This window comes from Bombina bombina, chromosome 1, assembly GCF_027579735.1.
Source record: "Bombina bombina isolate aBomBom1 chromosome 1, aBomBom1.pri, whole genome shotgun sequence".
Lineage (NCBI taxonomy): Eukaryota > Metazoa > Chordata > Amphibia > Anura > Bombinatoridae > Bombina > Bombina bombina.
Window position 1 is genome coordinate 609868929 of NC_069499.1, and position 21022 is coordinate 609889950.

Sequence of the window (21022 nt, forward strand, 5' to 3'; positions counted from 1 at the left end):
CCCCCTAACAGTAAAACCCCCCACCCACCAAACCCCCAAAATAAAAAAAACTAACACTAACTAACCTAAGCTACCTATTGCCCCTAAAGGAGCATTTGAATGGACATTGCCCTTAAAAGGTCATTCAGCTGTTTTACAGAGCCCAAAATCCCTATTCTTAAAAAAAATAAAAAAAATAAAAAATCCTAACTCTAACCCCCAAATAGGTACTCACCGTTCCTAAAGTCCGGCGGAGAAAGTCTTCTTCCAAGCGGAGATATCTTTTTCCATCGCGGCGGCATCTTCTATCTTCATCCAGGACCAAGCCGACGCGGAGTGGTGATGAGATGAGCGCGGAACAGATAACCGGCGACCGTGGAGCCATCGAGCGTGGAGATCCTCTTCATACGATCACCGCCGCACACTGAGAATTGAATTCAAGGTACATGTTTAAATATGGGGTACCTTGCATTCCTATTGGCTGATTTGGATCTTCAAATTTAAATCAGCCAATAGGATGAGAGCTACTTAAATCCTATTGGCTGATCAAATCAGCCGCACCCTGCAGATTCGCGGCCAATCGGCGGCTAGCAGGGGGTGTCAATCAGCCCGATCGTATAGAATAGGGTGTATTGATGTCCGCAGCGTCAGAGCAGGGGGACAAGTTATGAAGCAGCGGTCTAAAGACTGCTGCTCCATAACCTGTTCGCCTGCTCTGAGGCGGCAGACCTACATCGCTGGAAGCCATCCCGATTGAATATGGATCGGGTTGATTGACACCCCCTGTTAGTGGCCCATTGGCCACGAATCTGCAGGGGGCGGTATTGCACCAGCAGTTCACAAGAACTGCTGGTCCAATGATAAATGCCAAGAGCTTATGCTGTCGGAATTTATCGATGTGCAGTGGATATGATCCGCAATATGGCCGAATAGACTCATCTTGAAAAAAGCACACCTGCTGAAATCAGTTGATAAGTATGAGGAGTCTGTGTGAACCAGACTATTTGCAACAACCAGCTGAATTACATTTGCAACTTGCTATTGGCTCCTTATTTGGGATTAACCATATCGCTTGTTCTTGAGCTGTTAAATATAGCCAACATAGACAAGGTTTATATCCTAAAATACTTTTAATATTGGAAACTTAAGAGAAAGAATTGAGGATTCCTAAATATAAAAGTACTGGATAATTTCCATGTTTCTAACAAAAACTATTAGCCGGTAACCTCACCCCCTGATTGGATACCACACAACAGGTGACCACATTACGTCACTAACCGAGCGGAAAACACAGCAGTGTGAACGCTGAGTGCAAACAACCAACATGCAAAGGAGAAGGTGAGAGAAAACAACTAAGATCTTTGTTCTTCGTATTCCGGTTAGTATGCACTTACTAGGAGGATTTCGCTCTTTGCTAAATGACTTTTTTTCGGATACAAGTTGGAAGCATTTCCTCAACAAATGATTACAAGATATAATTGAATCTACACAACTGGAACTTTGTTTTGGGAGTTCATCTTATATATCTGAACTACTTTAGTGTCTGGGGGCAGTCTAATATAGAACTATCTGCTACTTACGCCTCATATGCCACATATTAATACTAACTGTTTATAGACAGTTTAGATTAGCATAATAAAGTGTTTTTATCATAGTGTTTTCATCACAGTGTTTTTATAAGATATTGTTTAACCACCGGTGGCTGTATACTACTTAACTTTGTAATAAATTGAATGTATTTTATTTTTGTTCTGATCTTAGACTTGATTTATTTATTCATTTAGAGATAGCTTACTTTTAGCACAATCTTTGTCAGTACCTATTTTTATTAGTGAGATATTGGGATATATTTCACCAAAGATTTTGCATCTCATAAGGGTATACATTATCTGTTGCACATAGATATATATTGTACCAAAATACCATCACATATATATATAGAAATATGTCATTTTAAATAAATAAATAAAACATATTGTTCTATCTACACCTTCTATCTGATTTTTCAGATATTTCCCTGCTCTACTTACTTTTGCCTGCTTAGCTCCAATACACACATACACACGCATGCACATACACACACGCACACACACTCATATACACACATACATACACTTACACACATGCACACACACTCACATGCAAACATACACACTCACATATACACTCACATACAGTCATATAAACACACGCACACACACACACTCACATAGACACACTCACACAAGCACATACACACACTCACATACACACTCACACACACAGTCACATACACAGGCACGCGCACACACACACCCACATACATACACACACACATGCACGCACACACCCCCCATTCTCTTTTTTTACAAATCTACTCCATCTCCCTAAAGAAAAATTATATCTGCAGTGCTTTAAGCAAACACATATTTAAATAAGTATGTTGTATTAATATTTTCTTAGCTACCACATTTTACTAATATGATACTCGAGCGAGAGATTGAATCAGTTCTAATTAAGATTTATGTTATGATTTTATGCGCATTACAACAAGCGCCTGGGATCTATAATAGATGCAATTACTCTTCCTTGGAGTGGATTTTCTATCAGTTAATGCTGCACTCGGGGCCGGCTTGGGGTGACCACATTTAAGGAGAAGCGGAGCAGGAGAAAAATATCTCAGTAACTCCAGAAAAAGCTTTGCATAATAAAAATGGTTATTTCACACATTTATAGCTATGCTGCATTAATGTTTAATTAAAGACAACAAAAATGAAATACACAAATTAATAATTCAACATTGAGCTGCTAAGGGAAATCTTTACTTTGCTGGATTTAGCCACTAGAATCAACCAATCACCCTCACATTACAATTAAAAACAAATTCTTGTTGGGCAATTAGTGTCTGTGTGCATGTGTGTGTATGTGTGTGTAGTATCTGTGTGCGTGTGTGAGTGTGTGTTTGTGTAGTGTCTGTGTGTGAGTGTGTGCATGTGAGTTTGTGTTTGTGTATGTGCTTGTGTTCATGTGTGTCTGTGCATGTGTGTGTATGCATGTGTGTGTGCATGTGTGCTTGTGTGTTGTGTATATTTAAGAAAAAAAAGTGAGTGTTTTATTCTGGGGATAGTTAGAGACATTGAAATCGAGGTCTGAAAAATAGATATATAGCAGGTATAAAAAGTGAAGACAAATAGAGAAAACTTATGGTGGAAATAATAACATGTAACTATAATGGCAGTTATCTTACAAAAAAGGAAACCAGTTTATGAATTAAAGAGATAACACATGAATAGTTGAAAAAATGTTTTGATTAAATATAAGCAAGCCTTGCACTGAAAATGGCAGCACTGTAACTCCCTTAACTGGCTGAAAATATTAACTAACACCTAACGCATGCGCAATATCTATCTACCTGTCAACCGCCAACCCCCACCGCAATAACTAATAAAGTATATTATATAGTATATTAACCCTTAATCCACCATTAACCCACATCGCAATAAACCTAATAAAACTATTAACCCCTAATCCGCCATTAACCCACATCGCAATAAACCTGATAAATGTATTAACCCCTAATCCACCATTAACCCACATCGCAATAAACCTAATAAATCTATTAACCCCTATATAGCCAAACCACACAACGCAATTAATCTAATTAAGCTATTAACGCCTAAACCGCCACCTCCCACAATGCAAATAACTATTTAAATTACTAAGCCCCCTAACCTAACACCACCTAAATTAACCCCAATTCCCTAAATTAAAAATTACTGTTACAATTAAAAACCTTACATTAATTTAAAAATAAAAAAACTAAGTTTAAATTAATCTAAAATTACAAAAAATAAAAAAGTCTAACATTACAGAAAATAATAAACCAAATTATTAAAAATAAAAAAATTAAACCTAATCCCTAAGTAAATAAAAAACAAAACAAAATTAAAACACCCCCTAATCTAATACTAAATTACCAATAGCCCTTAAAATTGTTTTTTTTTTTTTGTATGGCATTGCCCTAAGTTAAACAGCTCTTTTGCATTAAAATAATTAAGTCCCCTCCTGACAGTAAATCCCTCCACCCACCAAACCCCAAATAAAAATACTGTCTGCATTTATCGATGTGCAGCGGACATGATACGCTACATCGTATCATGTCCATCCGCACTTTAATAAATCGGCCCCATAGTCTTAAAGGGGCAGTCAATTATTTTCTTATAATCAATTTTTTTGCCAGTTTCATATCTATCGTAATATCTCATATTTGATAGACATAATAGAATTAATTAAGAATATAGGTAAAGACCAAAAAAATAGCAATAAAGATCAAAAGAATAAAAATCGATCTATATTTAAAAAAAAAAAAAATTGTCTAAAATTTATAAACAAACTAAATGACATTATATCTATACTTCTATTATTGTTAAAGAATACACATTTCCCTTTTTGAGGCTTAAAAAAACGTATACCTATTCTTTTTTATTCTTTATCATTTTATTTAACCTAGTACGAATATACATAGAGAAATATTAGATTACAATACTTGAGGAAAGGGTTTAAGTCAAGCTCTTAAACCCTGGAGTTCCATGGTCCTAAAGGAGAAAATAAGTTCTGCTTCTGTTCTTAAAAATACATTATTTATATCACCACCCCTCCAGTTGGTTTTCACTTTCCTAATACCCCAGTATTTTAACCCTTTATCGTCTTGATTATGGTACTCTTTAAAATGCCTGGAGAGGAGGTGCCCTTCAAAGCCATGTTTTATATTTAGCAGATGTTCTCTGATCCTATCTCTTATTGGACGTGAAGTTTCTCCTATGTACTGTTTGTTACACGGACATTTAATTAAATATACTATATTATTGTCCTTGCACCTTATTAGAGCTCTAATTTTAAATTCTTTTTTTGTGACCGTTGATGAAATACTTTTTGTTTTACTGCTGTGTTTGCATGCTTTGCAACTGATGCACGGATAAAACCCCTCTAGTTTGTTTCCTTTCAAATCTATAGGGCCCATTTATCAAGTCCGGATGGAGCTTGAGGGTCGGCTCGCCAGAAACAGCAGTTATGAAGCAGCGGTCCAAAGATCGCTGCTCCATAATCTGTCCGCCTGCTCTGAGCAGGTGGACAGACATCGCTGCAATTCAACCCGATCGAGTACGATCGGGCTGATTGACACCCCCCTGCTGGCGGCCGATAATCTGCAGGGGGCGGCGTTGCACCAGCAGCTCACAAGAGCTGCTGGTGCAATGCTGAATATGGAGAGCGTATTGCTCTCCGCATTCAGCGAGGTCTGGCGGACCTGAGCCGCACTGTCGGATCAAGTCTGCCAGACCTTTGATAAATATCCCCCTATATCTCTAATTTGATCAAAATTTTTATTAAAAGTGCTGGGTGTCAGGACTGTCTTTAAGCTTCTAGCTTTTTTTAAAACTAATTTCGGTTTATCTGATAAAATTTCCCCTATAAAGGGGTCTCGTTGTAACAGATACCAGTGTTTGTTTAAAATGTTTCTTAATTCTCTATGTTGAATATTGTAGTCAGTCACAAAGGGAATATCTTTTCTTTCGTTACAAATGGATTTATTATTTGTTTTCTTCTTATTTATTTCCAAAAGACTTTTTCTTTCTTTAATTCTTGCATCAAATTTAACTTTTTCTATAAGTTTTGATCATATCCTCTTTTTTAAAATAACTCTTTATTGTGGATATAATTATTAGAACTATCTGTTTAAAATGTGTCCTGGTTATGATCTTATTTTCTATTATTTCTACATTTATATCTAGGAAACTTATCTTGTTTGGACTAACTTCATGTGTGAAGTCTATTCCAAAATGATTACTCTTAAGATCCTCTATAAATAAATAAAAGAGCTCAATGTCACCCTTCTAGATGATAAATATATCATCTATGATATGGTGATAGAGCACCAAGTTTGTCTCCCATGGTGAACTATAATTCATGTTTTTTTTCGAAGTAGCCCATGAATAAATTTGCATAGCTAGGAGCGAACTTGGTGCCCATCGCCGTTCCTTTCATCTGTAGATAGAACTGCTTGTTAAAATTGAAACAATTGTTTTTAAAAATAAAATCGATACTGTTTAGTAAAAAATCAACTTGTAGTGTATGTAAATCACCATATTTTCTTAAGAAATAGTTTACTGCTTCCAGGCCTATTCAGTGTTGGATGTTGGTATAAAGTGAAAATACATCACACGTTACTAGTATATATTCTCTACTCAATGTAATATCATTTAATAGTCTTAGAAAATCTGTGGAATCTTTTAAATATGAGGGAAGTTTAGTTACATATTGTTGGAGGAAGTAATCCACATATTCAGAGAGATTAGAAGTTATAGATTGGATCCCCAAAATTATTGTTCACCCAGGAGGATTTGTTAGGAATTCATGAAATTTAGGTAGGTAATAAAATATTGGAATTTTGGGATGTTTCTCTAATAAATAATCATACTCTTTACCAATAATAATACCGATTTTATACGCTTCATTTAATAAATCTTTCATTTGTTTTGTTATGGGATTCAGTTGAAGTTTCTTATAGGTTGTTTCATCATCCAATATTCTATTAGCCTCTTTAATGCAATCTTTTGTGTTTAGAATTTATCTGTTTGTTTTATTACTAGATTGTTATTAGTTTGCAGATCTTTTAGAATTTCATTCTCTTTTTTTGTTAAGTTGAAATTCTTTGTCTTTTTGAAATTCAGATTTTCAATATCTCTTTGACCATTTTCTCTAAAATCTCTCTATTTTTTTTATCATTTGTAGGGAAGAAAGTTGATTTAGGTTTAAAATTAGTCTAGAGGAAACCATTTTTATTGTTCCTTGTATTTCTTTCTAGGGGATTTTTTTAATAAAATATTATTTATTTACATTAATTAACGTGTTGAATTTATTTATTTGAGTAGTTGGTGCAAAAGTTAGGTCTTTTTGGAGGATGTTACACTGTTCTCTGTTTAGCTTCAGGGTACTGAGATTAAATATTTCTTGCATATCTATCTCATTCTTTTCTGATTCTCTCCTTCTTCCTATTCTTCTACTTGCTCTCTTACTCTTTTTTTCATTTTTAATCTTTCTTTCTGTCTTTGATCCTCCTCTAAAAAAGACCCTGATGTTCCTTGTCTATAAGCTGTGCTGGTAGGGCGCCAAGTGTTTTACCTTTCTGAGTTTAGAACTTCAAATCTATTATGGATAGACCATCTCTAATTTTGTTCGTTTGAACTATTATTTTGGTTTAATCTATAATTACTATTTTGGGTATATGGTCTATAATTACTATTTAGGGTATATGGTATTCTCCAATTGGGTGGAGCATAAGGTCTAGATTTTTCTATATGTTCCTTGTTTTGCTGTTATCTCCTATTTTCCCACTTGTGGTTATAATTATATGTTCTATTGTCAGTATATTTTTCATTTCTATTATAGGTTGAATTTTCATTTCCATTATAGGTAGGTTTGAAATACCTACTAGTGTAGTCTTTATTTTCTTTATTCAGTACATCTTCCCATTTAATTTATTTTTCTCTAATACTCTGTTGTTTATTAGAATTTAGATTCCCTGTCATTTTATGCATTTTCTTTTTGGAAACGATTTTCCAGTTGTAATTGGTGCTTATAGGGTTATCATCAATTTTTTTTTTTTTTTTATGTTTTTATTTTTTTATTTTTTATTGAGGACAGTGTAAAAAGGGAAAAATGACAGCATAATGATCATATACATCAATAATTCACATCATACTTGGTGTTTTGTGTGTGACATGATAAAAGTCCTCCTTTTACATCTCTTTCCTTTAGAGAGGTCACTCTTGGACCTAGGATGCTGTATAAGTCCATAACAAGAGATCAACAACAAACATAATGAAGATAACAATTAAACAGGGATAAAGGGAGTTAAACTATTTCTACCCTCTAGAACCATATAGATACAGTATTAACATTTATTATTATTCATTTAAGAGGGGAGAGGCTAAGCTGGGAATCTGATATAATTTAGGGCTTAGATTGAGAGTTATTCTTATATATAGGTGACACCTTAAGCATTTGAATTAAGTTGTATTGGATGGGGTATGGATAAGACATTCAAGCCTATGTAGGAGTGTGGCGACAAATTTAAAACTATGCGACTGCTACGGTGTGCAAGTGCTATAGGGCAAAGTACATTATATACCGTGACTCCGTAAAGCAGTCACTAATAGTCACAGAATCACCCAACTTAGCTGCCGAATATGTTTGTGTAAATATAGGAACAGAAGGGGGTAATGGCTACTTTTGTGCCGATAGAGAAAATCAGCTGTTCAAAGGTGGCAGCCACAATCTACCCCACTCCTGTCTTTGGAGCCTGGCCCTCAGTTTGTGGATGTATAAAGTTCTTCACCGAGGCAGATGAGGGACCTTTCCCTCCATGTCCGTAAGTTACTACAAACCCACAGAGGGCAGGCTGGTCATTGAGTCTTTTGGGTGTTTTTAGAGGCTGGCTTAAGAACGCTTTCCAGGCAGTTATGTAAAATGTGTCCGCTACTGTTGTGAGCTTGTGATGGGGATCGGAGCCTTCGGCATGACATTGATTAGATGCATTGCCTTTTGTAGTGTGTTTCAGCCAAATGGCTGCCGCTGACCGTGCGCATCTATCAGGCTCCTTGGTAGACACATTTCCGCGTGTCGAGTGTGTATTCAGATTCCCTGCGTACAAGACATCGGGTGTCCATGAATCTGAGGTATTCGATCCTAGGTAGCTAGTAGCCAGGTTCTCGTCAGTATAGCAGGCTCCTTTGGTGCGTTCACAGCCCAGGACCGGCATCAAGCTCGCCTGCACCTGAGTGTTGTCAGCGCGGTATTGAAAGCCCTGGTGTCCCATAGTAGTACCATGGCGCCCTACCTCCGGTGTTATGTGATCCTCAGAATTGGCGCCATATCGCTCATTTGATTCAGAGGGACTGTTCTTTTGAGCGCACGAGATGCTGTTTGTACTGATCTTATCCACAAGAAAGTCGTATGGCGCTTTTTTAAGTAGATTTTCAAAGAGTATTTCCAGCCTCTCAAAAGCAGATGTTATGTGGTGTGAATGATCTGGTTCCTTAATGCAGGTCATAGTGGAGGGAGAGGTATATAGGCACATACACTCCTTTTTCATAAAAAAAAATTTACGGTGTCTGGCCGAAATATTACCATACAAACCAGGTGTGGCTATATAGTGAAGAGGCTCGGTAAGTCAGCCCAGTCTGACAGCACCGATAACCCGGCTCTTCCCGGGGGGGAGGTGGATACCAACTATTAGGCCGCCGCCTTTGGCCGTTCTCCAATCTGAGTGTCCAAAGTCATTAACACAGCAAATCTGAGCAATATAGATCCCCAAGTGCCAGGGCTATGAGGTTTTCAGTTTTTATATTCTGGTCATCACTGTGAAAGGTTAATAATCAGCGGATTATTAAAAATTCTTTTGGAGCTTTCAGAGAATGCGTCCTGTCCTGAACGCTGCATGGACACGCCCCCCGGGTTATCATCAATTTTATTTGGGATAATGTTATTTTCAGATGTGGTAGATGTATCTATGTTTTCTTGTGGATTATAGTCCATTGTGTCTCTAGTCATTTTTTTTTTTTTAATTTCTATAGTGTCTTTTTTATTTCCTTCAGATTATTTCTAATACTTAGTTGTATATCTTTATAATCCTCATCATTGCTCCAGGGAGCTAAGTCATTACTAAATTGTTAAATTTTTTCACTAAAATCTTGTAGGGTCATATTCCTAGACGTAATAATAATTTTCATTAGATTTATGGACGCTTTACTTAAGGTGTCATACCATTCTTTTTGTAAATTCTCTTGTAGTTGAAAAGTACAATCTTTCATTAGCCTTAAACCTCGCGGCACCATATTTACGTTAATATACCTCTGTAGGAAACTGACCTCTAGTTTTTGTTTAATTGACTACTGTATCATTTTATATTTTCTCAATCTCAGAGAAGAGATTAAAGGTACATGAAACCCAAAAAATTTCTTTCATGATTCAGATAGAGAATACAATTTTAAACAACTTTCTAATTTACTTCTATTATCTAATCTGTTTAATTCTCTTTGTATCATTTGTTGAAGGAGCAGCAATGCACTACTAGTTTCTAACTGAACACATGGGTGAGCCAATCACATTCAATATATATATATGCAGCCACCAATCAACAGCTAGAACCTAGTTTCTCTGCTGCTCGTGAACTTGCCTAGATAAACCCTTCAGCAAACGATAACAAGAGAAGGAAGCAAATTAAATAATAGAAGTAAATTGGAAAGTTGTTTAAAATTGTATTCTCTATCTGAATCATGAAATAAAATGTTTGGGTTTCATGTCCCTTTAAGTCTTACTGCAAATAGATCCATTTGGGAAAGATATTTTTTTATTCATTTAGAGATAGCTTACTTTTAGCACAACCTTACTTTTAGCACAACCAGAGAGATAGATAGATATATAGATGATTATATACAGATATAGATATATACAGATATGTATTTAGAATTATCTATTTATAAAACCATATAATATCTATGTACTGGAATGTGAAATGTTTACAGTAAATACACAGTTAAACACTTTATTAAATATGAATGTTGCATAAATATGGTTTTACATTGTTTTATCTACTTAACTGCAAAGGGCTCCAATGCACTGATATATATGTCTATATATGTGTACATATGTATTTATGTGTTTATATGTGTATATATGTCTGTAAATACATAATTACACATATAAATGCTCTCACCAATGCCGCTCCCCTCTACCTATCCTCTATAATAAACAAGTATACTCCATCCCGCCCACTAAGATCCAACAATGACCTGCTCCTTGCATCCGCGACTATCACCTCCTCTCATGCTAGACTGCAGGACTTCTGTCGTGCAGCACCTACCCTCTGGAACACTCTCTCTTGTGCTGTCACATGTTCCCTGAAGACATTTCTGTTCAGGGCAGCCTACCACCCAACTCAATAATAAATTAACTTCACTTACCTAACATTTCCCTCATCAAACTCTGTATTAACTTCTTTCTCAATCTTGCAGTCCTCACCTCCTGATTCTCAATCTCCTACCCTTCTAGATTGTAAATTCCCACGGGAATAGGGCCCTCAATCCCTCCTGTATGTGTTTGTAAATTTTGTCCTGTCTCTTACAAGTCTTATATTGTTTTATTTAAATGAATTGTATCAATGGACAGCGCTGCGGAATATTTTGGCGCTTCATAAATAAAGTATAATAATAATAATAAATACATAAGTACACATACACATATCGATATTTATATATACATACTGTACATATCAATCTTTAGACATGAATATGAATGTATCTCAATGTTAAAGCCCTTTTGTCTGAGATCTCATTTCTTATTATGGGGTGTAAGTGTACTTTGTAATATATTTGTTATGTGTTTTGTGAGTTTTATTTTTCACAAAATCAGTAATCATTCTAGCGTAAATCGCAATTGTGCTCAAGCGTTCGTGTTAACTTTCAACTCTAACAAAACAGGGCAGTCATTTTTTATAATTTGGGCCCTTTAATGGAAGAGTAAAATACCTTGAGAATTTAATATAAAATGTTTAGTTATGTGAAATAACGTAACTTTGCTACATACTTTCATGATCTATTTTGCTCCCTTTTCATGTAATTTAGATCAGAAACTTCTTCTTAAGCCTATCATTGCTTCATATTTACATTATGGCCAGGGATAACCTTGTTGTCTGCAGACATAAGCCTATATTGACTACAAAAAGGCAATATGTGGGTGGAGTTTTTCTATTGAAAAATAATTTTAGAAAAAGAAGATTTTAATTTATTTTAAATAAGGTTTAGGCAGGGTCTGAGAATGCAAAGATGCCCCTCCCCTGATTAGCATATCAACCTACTAGCCTGGCCACTGACCTTACTAAGCCTACCTACCTGCCTGCATGCAACCAATGCTTATGCGCAATAAGGGGGAAGGAGGTTAGGGAAGAGATGCTTTTGTCCCACCTTGAATGTCACCCTTGACTGGTTTTGTGTCTTTCTGCGTGACAAGGTTGTGCTGCTGGAAGCCTGTGACTTCCCCCAATGAGACAGAGGACAGAAGTGGTCTGGGTCTTACAGTGGCTGACTCAATCACTGACGTGCTGCCCCTAAAGCTGCCTGGGTCCCATGGTTGAGCCGGCCTTGGGTTTAGGCTTGGCTGATACTATTGTATGGCAAGACAAGTATCTTGTAAGTACAAGGTGTTTACAGTCCCACTAGCCGTGTTTTTCTTATCTCTCTCATGCATACAAGTTGTGTCTCTTTTTCCCCATACTTTAAACTCTGTTCCATACTCAGTCAGTCTTTCTCAAAACCTAAAATTCTTCAGACAGAGCCTTAAAGCCAACCTCTTCAGAATAGCATATGACCAATCCTGTTACACCGTTCTCATTAAAGGGACATTAAACACTAAATAAATGCTAGATAGAATGATGCAGTCAAAGAAAACATAAGTCTGAAAATAACATGTACAAGTATTTTTTTTAAAGCTTCTTAGCTGTTTAAACATTGACAAAATAAATGTAATGCAGACTCAGCAGGGGGGTGTCAATCAACCCAATCGTACTCGATCAGGTTGATTTCCGGCGATGTCTGTCCGCCTGCTCAGAGCAGGCGGACAGGTTATGGAGCAGCGGTCTTTGTGACCACTGCTTCATAACTGCTGTTTCTGGCGAGCCTGAAACACGGGGCATCAAGCTCCATTCGGAGCTTGATATATAGGCCCCTATGTCTTGAGGTTCAGTAAATGGTTCCTGAGTGAATCCTGACATATTTATTATCTTGACTCTAGGGGGCCATTTTATCATTGTACAGGTGGACACGATTCTCTGTAGCAGATTATGTCCGCTGCACATCGATAAATGCTGACAGCATACGCTGTCAGCATTTATCATGGCACAAGTATTTCTCGTAACATGCTTGTGCAGTGCTGTCCCCTGCAAATTCGCGGCCAATCAACTGCTAGCAGGAGGTGTCAATTATCCTTATTGTATTCAATCTGGATGATTGATGTCCGCCACCTCGGAGGTGGTGGACGAGTTAGGGAGCAGCGGTCTTAAAGGGACATTAAACACTAAACACATGCTAGATAGAATGATACATTCAAAGAAAAGATTAGTCCATGACTAACATGTAGATGTATTTTTTAAAGTTTCATTAGTTGTTTAAAAAGTGACAAAATAAGTGTAAAGTTTTAGGCCTAGATTTGGAGTTCGGCGGTAAAAGGGCTGTTAACGCTCCGCGGGCTTTTTTCTGGCCACACCATAAATTTAACTCTGGTATCGAGAGTTAAAACAAATGCTGCGTTAGGCTCCAAAAAAGGAGCGTAGAGCATTTTTACCGCAAATGCAACTCTCGATACCAGAGTTGCTTACGGACGCGGCCGGCCTCAAAAACGTGCTCGTGCACGATTCTCCCATAGGAAACAATGGGACTGTTTGAGCTGAAAAAAAAACCTAACACCTGCAAAAAAGCAGCGTTCAGCTCCTAACGCAGCCCCATTGTTTCCTATGGGGAAACACTTCCTACGTCTGCACCTAACACTCTAACATGTACCCCGAGTCTAAACACCCCTAACCTTACACTTATTAACCCCTAATCTGCCGCCCCCGCTATCGCTGACCCCTGCATTACACTTTTAACCCCTAATCTGCCGCTCCGTAAAACGCCGCCACCTACGTTATCCCTATGTACCCCTAATCTGCTGCCCTAACATCGCCGACCCCTATGTTATATTTATTAACCCCTAATCTGCCCCCCACAACGTCGCCGACACCTACCTACACTTATTAACCCCTAATCTGCCGACCGGACCTGAGCGCTACTATAATAAAGTTATTAACCCCTAATCCGCCTCACTAACCCTATCATAAATAGTATTAACCCCTAATCTGCCCTCCCTAACATCGCCGACACCTACCTTCAATTATTAACCCCTAAACTTCCGATCGGAGCTCACCGCTATTCTAATAAATGGATTAACCCCTAAAGCTAAGTCTAACCCTAACACTAACACCCCCCTAAGTTAAATATAATTTTTATCTAACGAAATAAATTAACTCTTATTAAATAAATGATTCCTATTTAAAGCTAAATACTTACCTGTAAAATAAATCCTAATATAGCTACAATATAAATTATAATTATATTATAGCTATTTTAGGATTAATATTTATTTTACAGGCAACTTTGTAATTATTTTAACCAGGTACAATAGCTATTAAATAGTTAAGAACTATTTAATAGTTACCTAGTTAAAATAATAACAAATTTACCTGTAAAATAAATCCTAACCTAAGTTATAATTAAACCTAACACTACCCTATCAATAAAATAATTAAATAAACTACCTACAATTACCTACAATTAACCTAACACTACACTATCAATAAATTAATTAAACACAATTCCTACAAATAAATACAATTAAATAAACTAGCTAAAGTACAAAAAATAAAAAAGAACTAAGTTACAGAAAATAAAAAAATATTTACAAACATAAGAAAAATATTACAACAATTTTAAACTAATTACACCTACTCTAAGCCCCCTAATAAAATAACAAAGCCCCCCAAAATAAAAAATTCCCTACCCTATTCTAAATTAAAAAAGTTACAAGCTCTTTTACCTTACCAGCCCTGAACAGGGCCCTTTGCGGGGCATGCCCCAAGAAGTTCAGCTCTTTTGCCTGTAAAAAAAAACATACAATACCCCCCCCCCAACATTACAACCCACCACCCACATACCCCTAATCTAACCCAAACCCCCCTTAAATAAACCTAACACTAATCCCCTGAAGATCTTCCTACCTTGTCTTCACCATCCAGGTATCACCGATCCATCCTGGCTCCAAGATCTTCATCCAACCCAAGCGGGGGTTGGCGATCCATAATCCGGTGCTCCAAAGTCTTCCTCCTATCCGGCAAGAAGAGGACATCCGGACCGGCAAACATCTTCTCCAAGCGGCATCTTCGATCTTCTTCCATCCGGTGCGGAGCGGGTCCATCTTGAAGCAGGCGACGCGGATCCATCCTCTTCTTCCGATGTCTCCCGACTAATGACGGTTCCTTTAAGGGACGTCATCCAAGATGGCGTCCCTCGAATTCCGATTGGCTGATAGGATTCTATCAGCCAATCGGAATTAAGGTAGGAATTTTCTGATTGGCTGATGGAATCAGCCAATCAGAATCAAGTTCAATCCGATTGGCTGATCCAATCAGCCAATCAGATTGATCTCGCATTCTATTGGCTGATCGGAACAGCCAATAGAATGCGAGCTCAATCTGATTGGCTGATTGGATCAGCCAATCGGATTGAACTTGATTCTGATTGGCTGATTCCATCAGCCAATCAGAATATTCCTACCTTAATTCCGATTGGCTGATAGAATCCTATCAGCCAATCGGAATTCGAGGGACGCCATCTTGGATGACGTCCCTTAAAGGAACCGTCATTAGTCGGGAGACATCGGAAGAAGAGGATGGATCCGCGTCGCCTGCTTCAAGATGGACCCGCTCCGCACCGGATGGAAGAAGATCGAAGATGCCGCTTGGAGAAGATGTTTGCCGGTCCGGATGTCCTCTTCTTGCCGGATAGGAGGAAGACTTTGGAGCACCGGATTATGGATCGCCAACCCCCGCTTGGGTTGGATGAAGATCTTGGAGCCAGGACGGATCGGTGATACCTGGATGGTGAAGACAAGGTAGGAAGATCTTCAGGGGATTAGTGTTAGGTTTATTTAAGGGGGGTTTGGGTTAGATTAGGGGTATGTGGGTGGTGGGTTGTAATGTTGGGGGGGGTATTGTATGTTTTTTTTTACAGGCAAAAGAGCTGATTTTCTTGGGGCATGCCCCGCAAAGGGCCCTGTTCAGGGCTGGTAAGGTAAAAGAGCTTGTAACTTTTTTAATTTAGAATAGGGTAGGGAATTTTTTATTTTGGGGGGCTTTGTTATTTTATTAGGGGGCTTAGAGTAGGTGTAATTAGTTTAAAATTGTTGTAATATTTTTCTTATGTTTGTAAATATTTTTTTATTTTCTGTAACTTAGTTCTTTTTTATTTTTTGTACTTTAGCTAGTTTATTTAATTGTATTTATTTGTAGGAATTGTGTTTAATTAATTTATTGATAGTGTAGTGTTAGGTTAATTGTAGGTAATTGTAGGTAGTTTATTTAATTATTTTATTGATAGGGTAGTGTTAGGTTTAATTATAACTTAGGTTAGGATTTATTTTACAGGTAAATTTGTTATTATTTTAACTAGGTAACTATTAAATAGTTCTTAACTATTTAATAGCTATTGTACCTGGTTAAAATAATTACAAAGTTGCCTGTAAAATAAATATTAATCCTAAAATAGCTATAATATAATTATAATTTATATTGTAGCTATATTAGGATTTATTTTACAGGTAAGTATTTAGCTTTAAATAGAAATAAGTTATTTAATAAGAGTTAATTTATTTCGTTAGATAAAAATTATATTTAACTTAGGGGGGTGTTAGTGTTAGGGTTAGACTTAGCTTTAGGGGTTAATACATTTATTAGAATAGCGGTGAGCTCCGGTCGGCAGATTAGGGGTTAATAATTGAAGGTAGGTGTCGGCGATGTTAGGGAGGGCAGATTAGGGGTTAATACTATTTATGATAGGGTTAGTGAGGCGGATTAGGGTTAATACATTTATTATAGTAGCGCTCAGGTCCGCTCGGCAGATTAGGGGTTAATAAGTGTAGGCAGGTGTCGGCGACGTTGAGGGGGGCAGATTAGGGGTTAATAAATATAATATAGGGGTCGGCGATGTTAGGGGCAGCAGATTAGGGGTACATAGGGATAACGTAGGTGGCGGCGATTTGCGGTCGGAAGATTAGGGGTTAATTATTGTAAGTAGCTGGCGGCGACGTTGTGGGGGGCAGGTTAGGGGTTAATAAATATAATATAGGGGTCGGCGGGGTTAGGGGCAGCAGATTAGGGGTACATAAATATAACGTAGGTGGCGGTCGGCAGATTAGGGGTTAAAAATTTTAATCGAGTGGCGGCGGTGTGGGGGGACCTCGGTTTAGGGGTACATAGGTAGTTTATGGGTGTTAGTGTACTTTAGGGTACAGTAGTTAAGAGCTTTATGAACCGGCGTTAGCCAGAAAGCTCTTAACTCCTGCTATTTTCAGGCGGCTGGAATTTTGTCGTTAGAGCTCTAACGCTCACTTCAGAAACGACTCTAAATACCAGCGTTAGAAAGATCCCATTGAAAAGATAGGCTACGCAAATGGCGTAGGGGGATCTGCGGTATGGAAAAGTCGCGGCTGTAAAGTGAGCGTTAGACCCTTTCATGACTGACTCCAAATACCAGCGGGCGGCCAAAACCAGCGTTAGGAGCCTCTAACGCTGGTTTTGACGGCTACCGCCGAACTCCAAATCTAGGCCTTAGTGTCTATAAAACACTGGGAGCTGCCATGTTGTAACTTGTGTTACCTTCTCTGCTGTGGCCAATTAGGGACAGTTATACATAGGTCATTAGAGTGTGCAGCCAATGGTTGTGATGGATTTAACAGTGTTCTGCACTTCCATTTCTAACAGGAACTGAATTTCAGAATTGAATTACAGGCAAAGAGGACAAAATAAATTATAAAAGTGTATTGCAGAGCTGTTTTATATATACAATTTATCATTTTATATTACCATCTCATAGTGTTTAATGTCCCTTTAAGGGGAACCTGAAACTATGGGGGTAGATTGCAGCATCTGCTGCTTGATAATTCTACCCCTAGGAATAGAGACAAGACAGCTGCTGTCTCTTGAAACAGAGACTAAAAAAAGAGGAGTGTAACTTCTGTCAGAAGGCCTCTGAAGTTACAGCAGTACATGGGATATTTATCTTTTTTTCAAACCTTCAAGATATCCTCAAATGTTATAAGGAAACTCCACTAATTCATAAAAAGACAAGATGGGGCAGAATTCCACTGAGTTTGCTCATATCAAAGCTGACATTACCTGTACTTAGAATTATTGTATTATTATTATTATTATTATTATTATTTATTTCTAACGTTCTTTTAAATGCTATGGGGTCGATTTATCAAGGGCCAAATGGGGCCTGATGCCCCTGTTTCCACGCGAGCCTTCAGGCTCGCCGGAAACAGCAGTTATGAAGCAGTGATCTTAAGAGGCAACGGACATCAATCCGCCCGATCCTATACGATTGGGTTGATTGACACCCTCTGCTAGCGACCGATTGGCCGCGAATCTGCGGGGGGCGGCATTGCACAAGCAGTTCACCAGAACTGCTTGTGCAATGTTAAATGCCGACAGTGTATGCTGTCGGCATTCAACGATGTCTGTCAGACATGATTCACTACAGCGTATCATGTCGGACAGACATTGATAAATTGGCCGCTTTAGCTCTGATTAGAGTCATTGACCTATTTAAATAAATTAACTTAGATAACATTGTTTTTCAAAAATTGGCTATTTAGCATAATACATTTGTGTCTGACATTGGGTTACTTTTTCATACCGTTTTTTCCTACATTCCAGGTCTTTATAGCTCGATGGACAGCTGGATGATTGTACCTAATATCAAGCAGAATCATTACACAGTGCATGGCCTCCAGAGTGGGACACGGTATATCTTCCTAGTCAAAGCTATTAACCAAGCTGGAAGCCGGCATAGCGACCCAGCAAGGCTCAAAACAAATAGTGAGTAAGGTGTTTATTCTGTAAAGGATATTGTTAATATGCAGGACTTTTATCTCTGACTGACATGAACATGAACGTAAATGTGCTCACTGCTTGTGAAACATTGATTAATCTGTGTGCCTCTAAGTTTTAAAGCAACATATTTGTTTTATAATAATCCAGGCTCATAATACACATCCTCAACTCAGGCACTCACTTAAAGGGACAGGAAACCCCACAATTTTCTTTTGTTATTCAGATAGAACATACAATTTTAAAAAACTTTCCAATTTACTTATTTTATCAAAGTTGCTTAATTCTCTTGTTATTCTTTGCTGAAGGAACAGCATTGCACTATTAACACCTAGCTGAACACATCTAGTTAGCCAATCACAAGAGACAAATATGTGCAGGCACCAATCAGCAACTAGCTCCCACTAGTGTAGGATATGTGCGTACTCTTTTTTCATTTTAAAAGTGTCTTAAAATTGCATGCTCTATCTGAATAATGCAAGTTTAATTTTGAATTTCCTATCCCTTTAACCCTTTGGCCCCTATTTAACAAAGGTCTGTCGGACCTGATCCGACAGTGCGGATCAGGTCGGACAGATCTTGCTGAATGCGAAGAGCAATACGCTCTCCGTATTCAGCATTGCACCAGCAGCTCTTGTGAGCTGCTGGTGCAACGCCACCCCCTGCAGATTGTCCGCCAGCAGGGGGGTGTCAATCAATCTGATCGTACTCGATCGGGTTGAATTGTGGCGATGTCTGTCCGCCTGTTTAGAGCAGACGGACAGGTTATGGAGCAGCGGTCTTAAGACTTGCCAGAAACACGGGCCCTCAAGCTCCATCCGGAGCTTGATAAATGGGCCCCTTTGAGTGCTAAGCACTTTCCCACCTGGGTGCTAAGCTGTTTAAAGGGTTTTTTTATTTTTCATTTTTTGAAATATTTTTTTTAAACATTTTTTTTTTTCAGATCCTCAAGACTTACACTGTTGGAAAAGTTAGGCGATTACCTTTCCAAAGGCGGGTCTTGGGGGTCTGTAGCTGTAGGCTTATAAGCATCATGCCCCCTTTTCCAATTCTTAACATTGTTATTTTTAAATAAAGTTGCACGGTGACGTCATCACGCCATTGCACGTGATGTCACCACGCATAACGTGAAGCCCCGGCTATGCCTGTCAATATAAAGGCCCGATCCCCGGAGTAGGAGCGGGTGGGAGCCCCCAGATCTCAATCAAAGTGGGAGAGTGCTAGCAACGCTTCTGAGCCATCATTAGCACCTGAGTGGGTTAATAAATAAGCCTTACCTTCATAAAGAAACATTTTGCTGCTACAAATGACCTTTCTGGCACTTCTGCTAAAATGTTTATAAGAAGCAAATATGCTGAAAGAAAGCTAATCCCAGTCATATAAAACCATGCCTAGGGTTAACTGTCTGAGTAGCATGGGATGTGTACCCACTTCAGTGTGAGATTGCAGTCCATTTCTGTGTATAAAATCAAATGTATTACTTAATTCTATATAAAAGTATTCTTACTATAGTATACTAATTTTTTTAAACACATTTGAATCTTCAAAAACGAATAAAATTCCAGCAAAATAAATAATCACAACATAAATGTTAGATTTTTACAAATATTTTTTAAGTATTGAACTGCAAAAGACCTAGGGGTAGATTTAATAAGCAGCGGATGCTGCTTTCTACCCCCAAAGTTTCCGGTTTGTCGGAAGACCGCTGCTCCTTAACTTCTCTACCACCTTTTAGGTGGCGGACTTCAATCATCGGATACGATCGGGATAATTGACACCCCTGCTAGCGGCCGATTGGAAATGCTTGTGTAATGTTAACACTGTTGCCATTTAGCGATGTCGGGCGGACATGATTCGCTACATCGAATCATGTCCCCCTGACATATGATAAATTGACCCCTTAGTATTCAAATAAATATTTTAAAAGCATTTAGAGGGACATTGCAGTGCATAAATTACATGCGCTAATTCAAACATACAGTACATTTTTTGCATTGCTATTTCCATTTAACCCTGCAAACAGTTGTTCAGGATATTAAAAAGCAGTCTAATGGTGTGGATGCACTTTCAGGCACTGAGACAGAGTTTTTTCTAGTAACCCCTATGCTCCTGGCCATCTGTGCTGTCTGCTCACTACTAGGGGTGTTTTCCTTACTGGCTGTTTTCTTGTCAAGTTATATTTCTTTTCTTTTTTACTCTTTGGCTCCACCTTCTTTACAGGTGTTGGTAATTGCCAATCACATCAGCCTATAAATACCTTAACCTACCTTTAGTCTGGACCCTCATATAGAACATATCTCTGGGTGTTTG

General features: G+C 38.0%; 1 protein-coding gene across 1 annotated transcript in view; it reads left to right on the plus strand.

Moving 5' to 3' along the window:
- MID2 (midline 2) overlaps positions 1-21022 on the plus strand; it is a 563817-nt gene that overhangs the window by 486663 nt on the left and 56132 nt on the right. The window contains exon 9 of the mRNA XM_053698987.1: positions 18539-18700. Coding sequence (XP_053554962.1) covers positions 18539-18700 — 162 coding nt within the window. The remainder of the gene's footprint in view (positions 1-18538; positions 18701-21022) is intronic.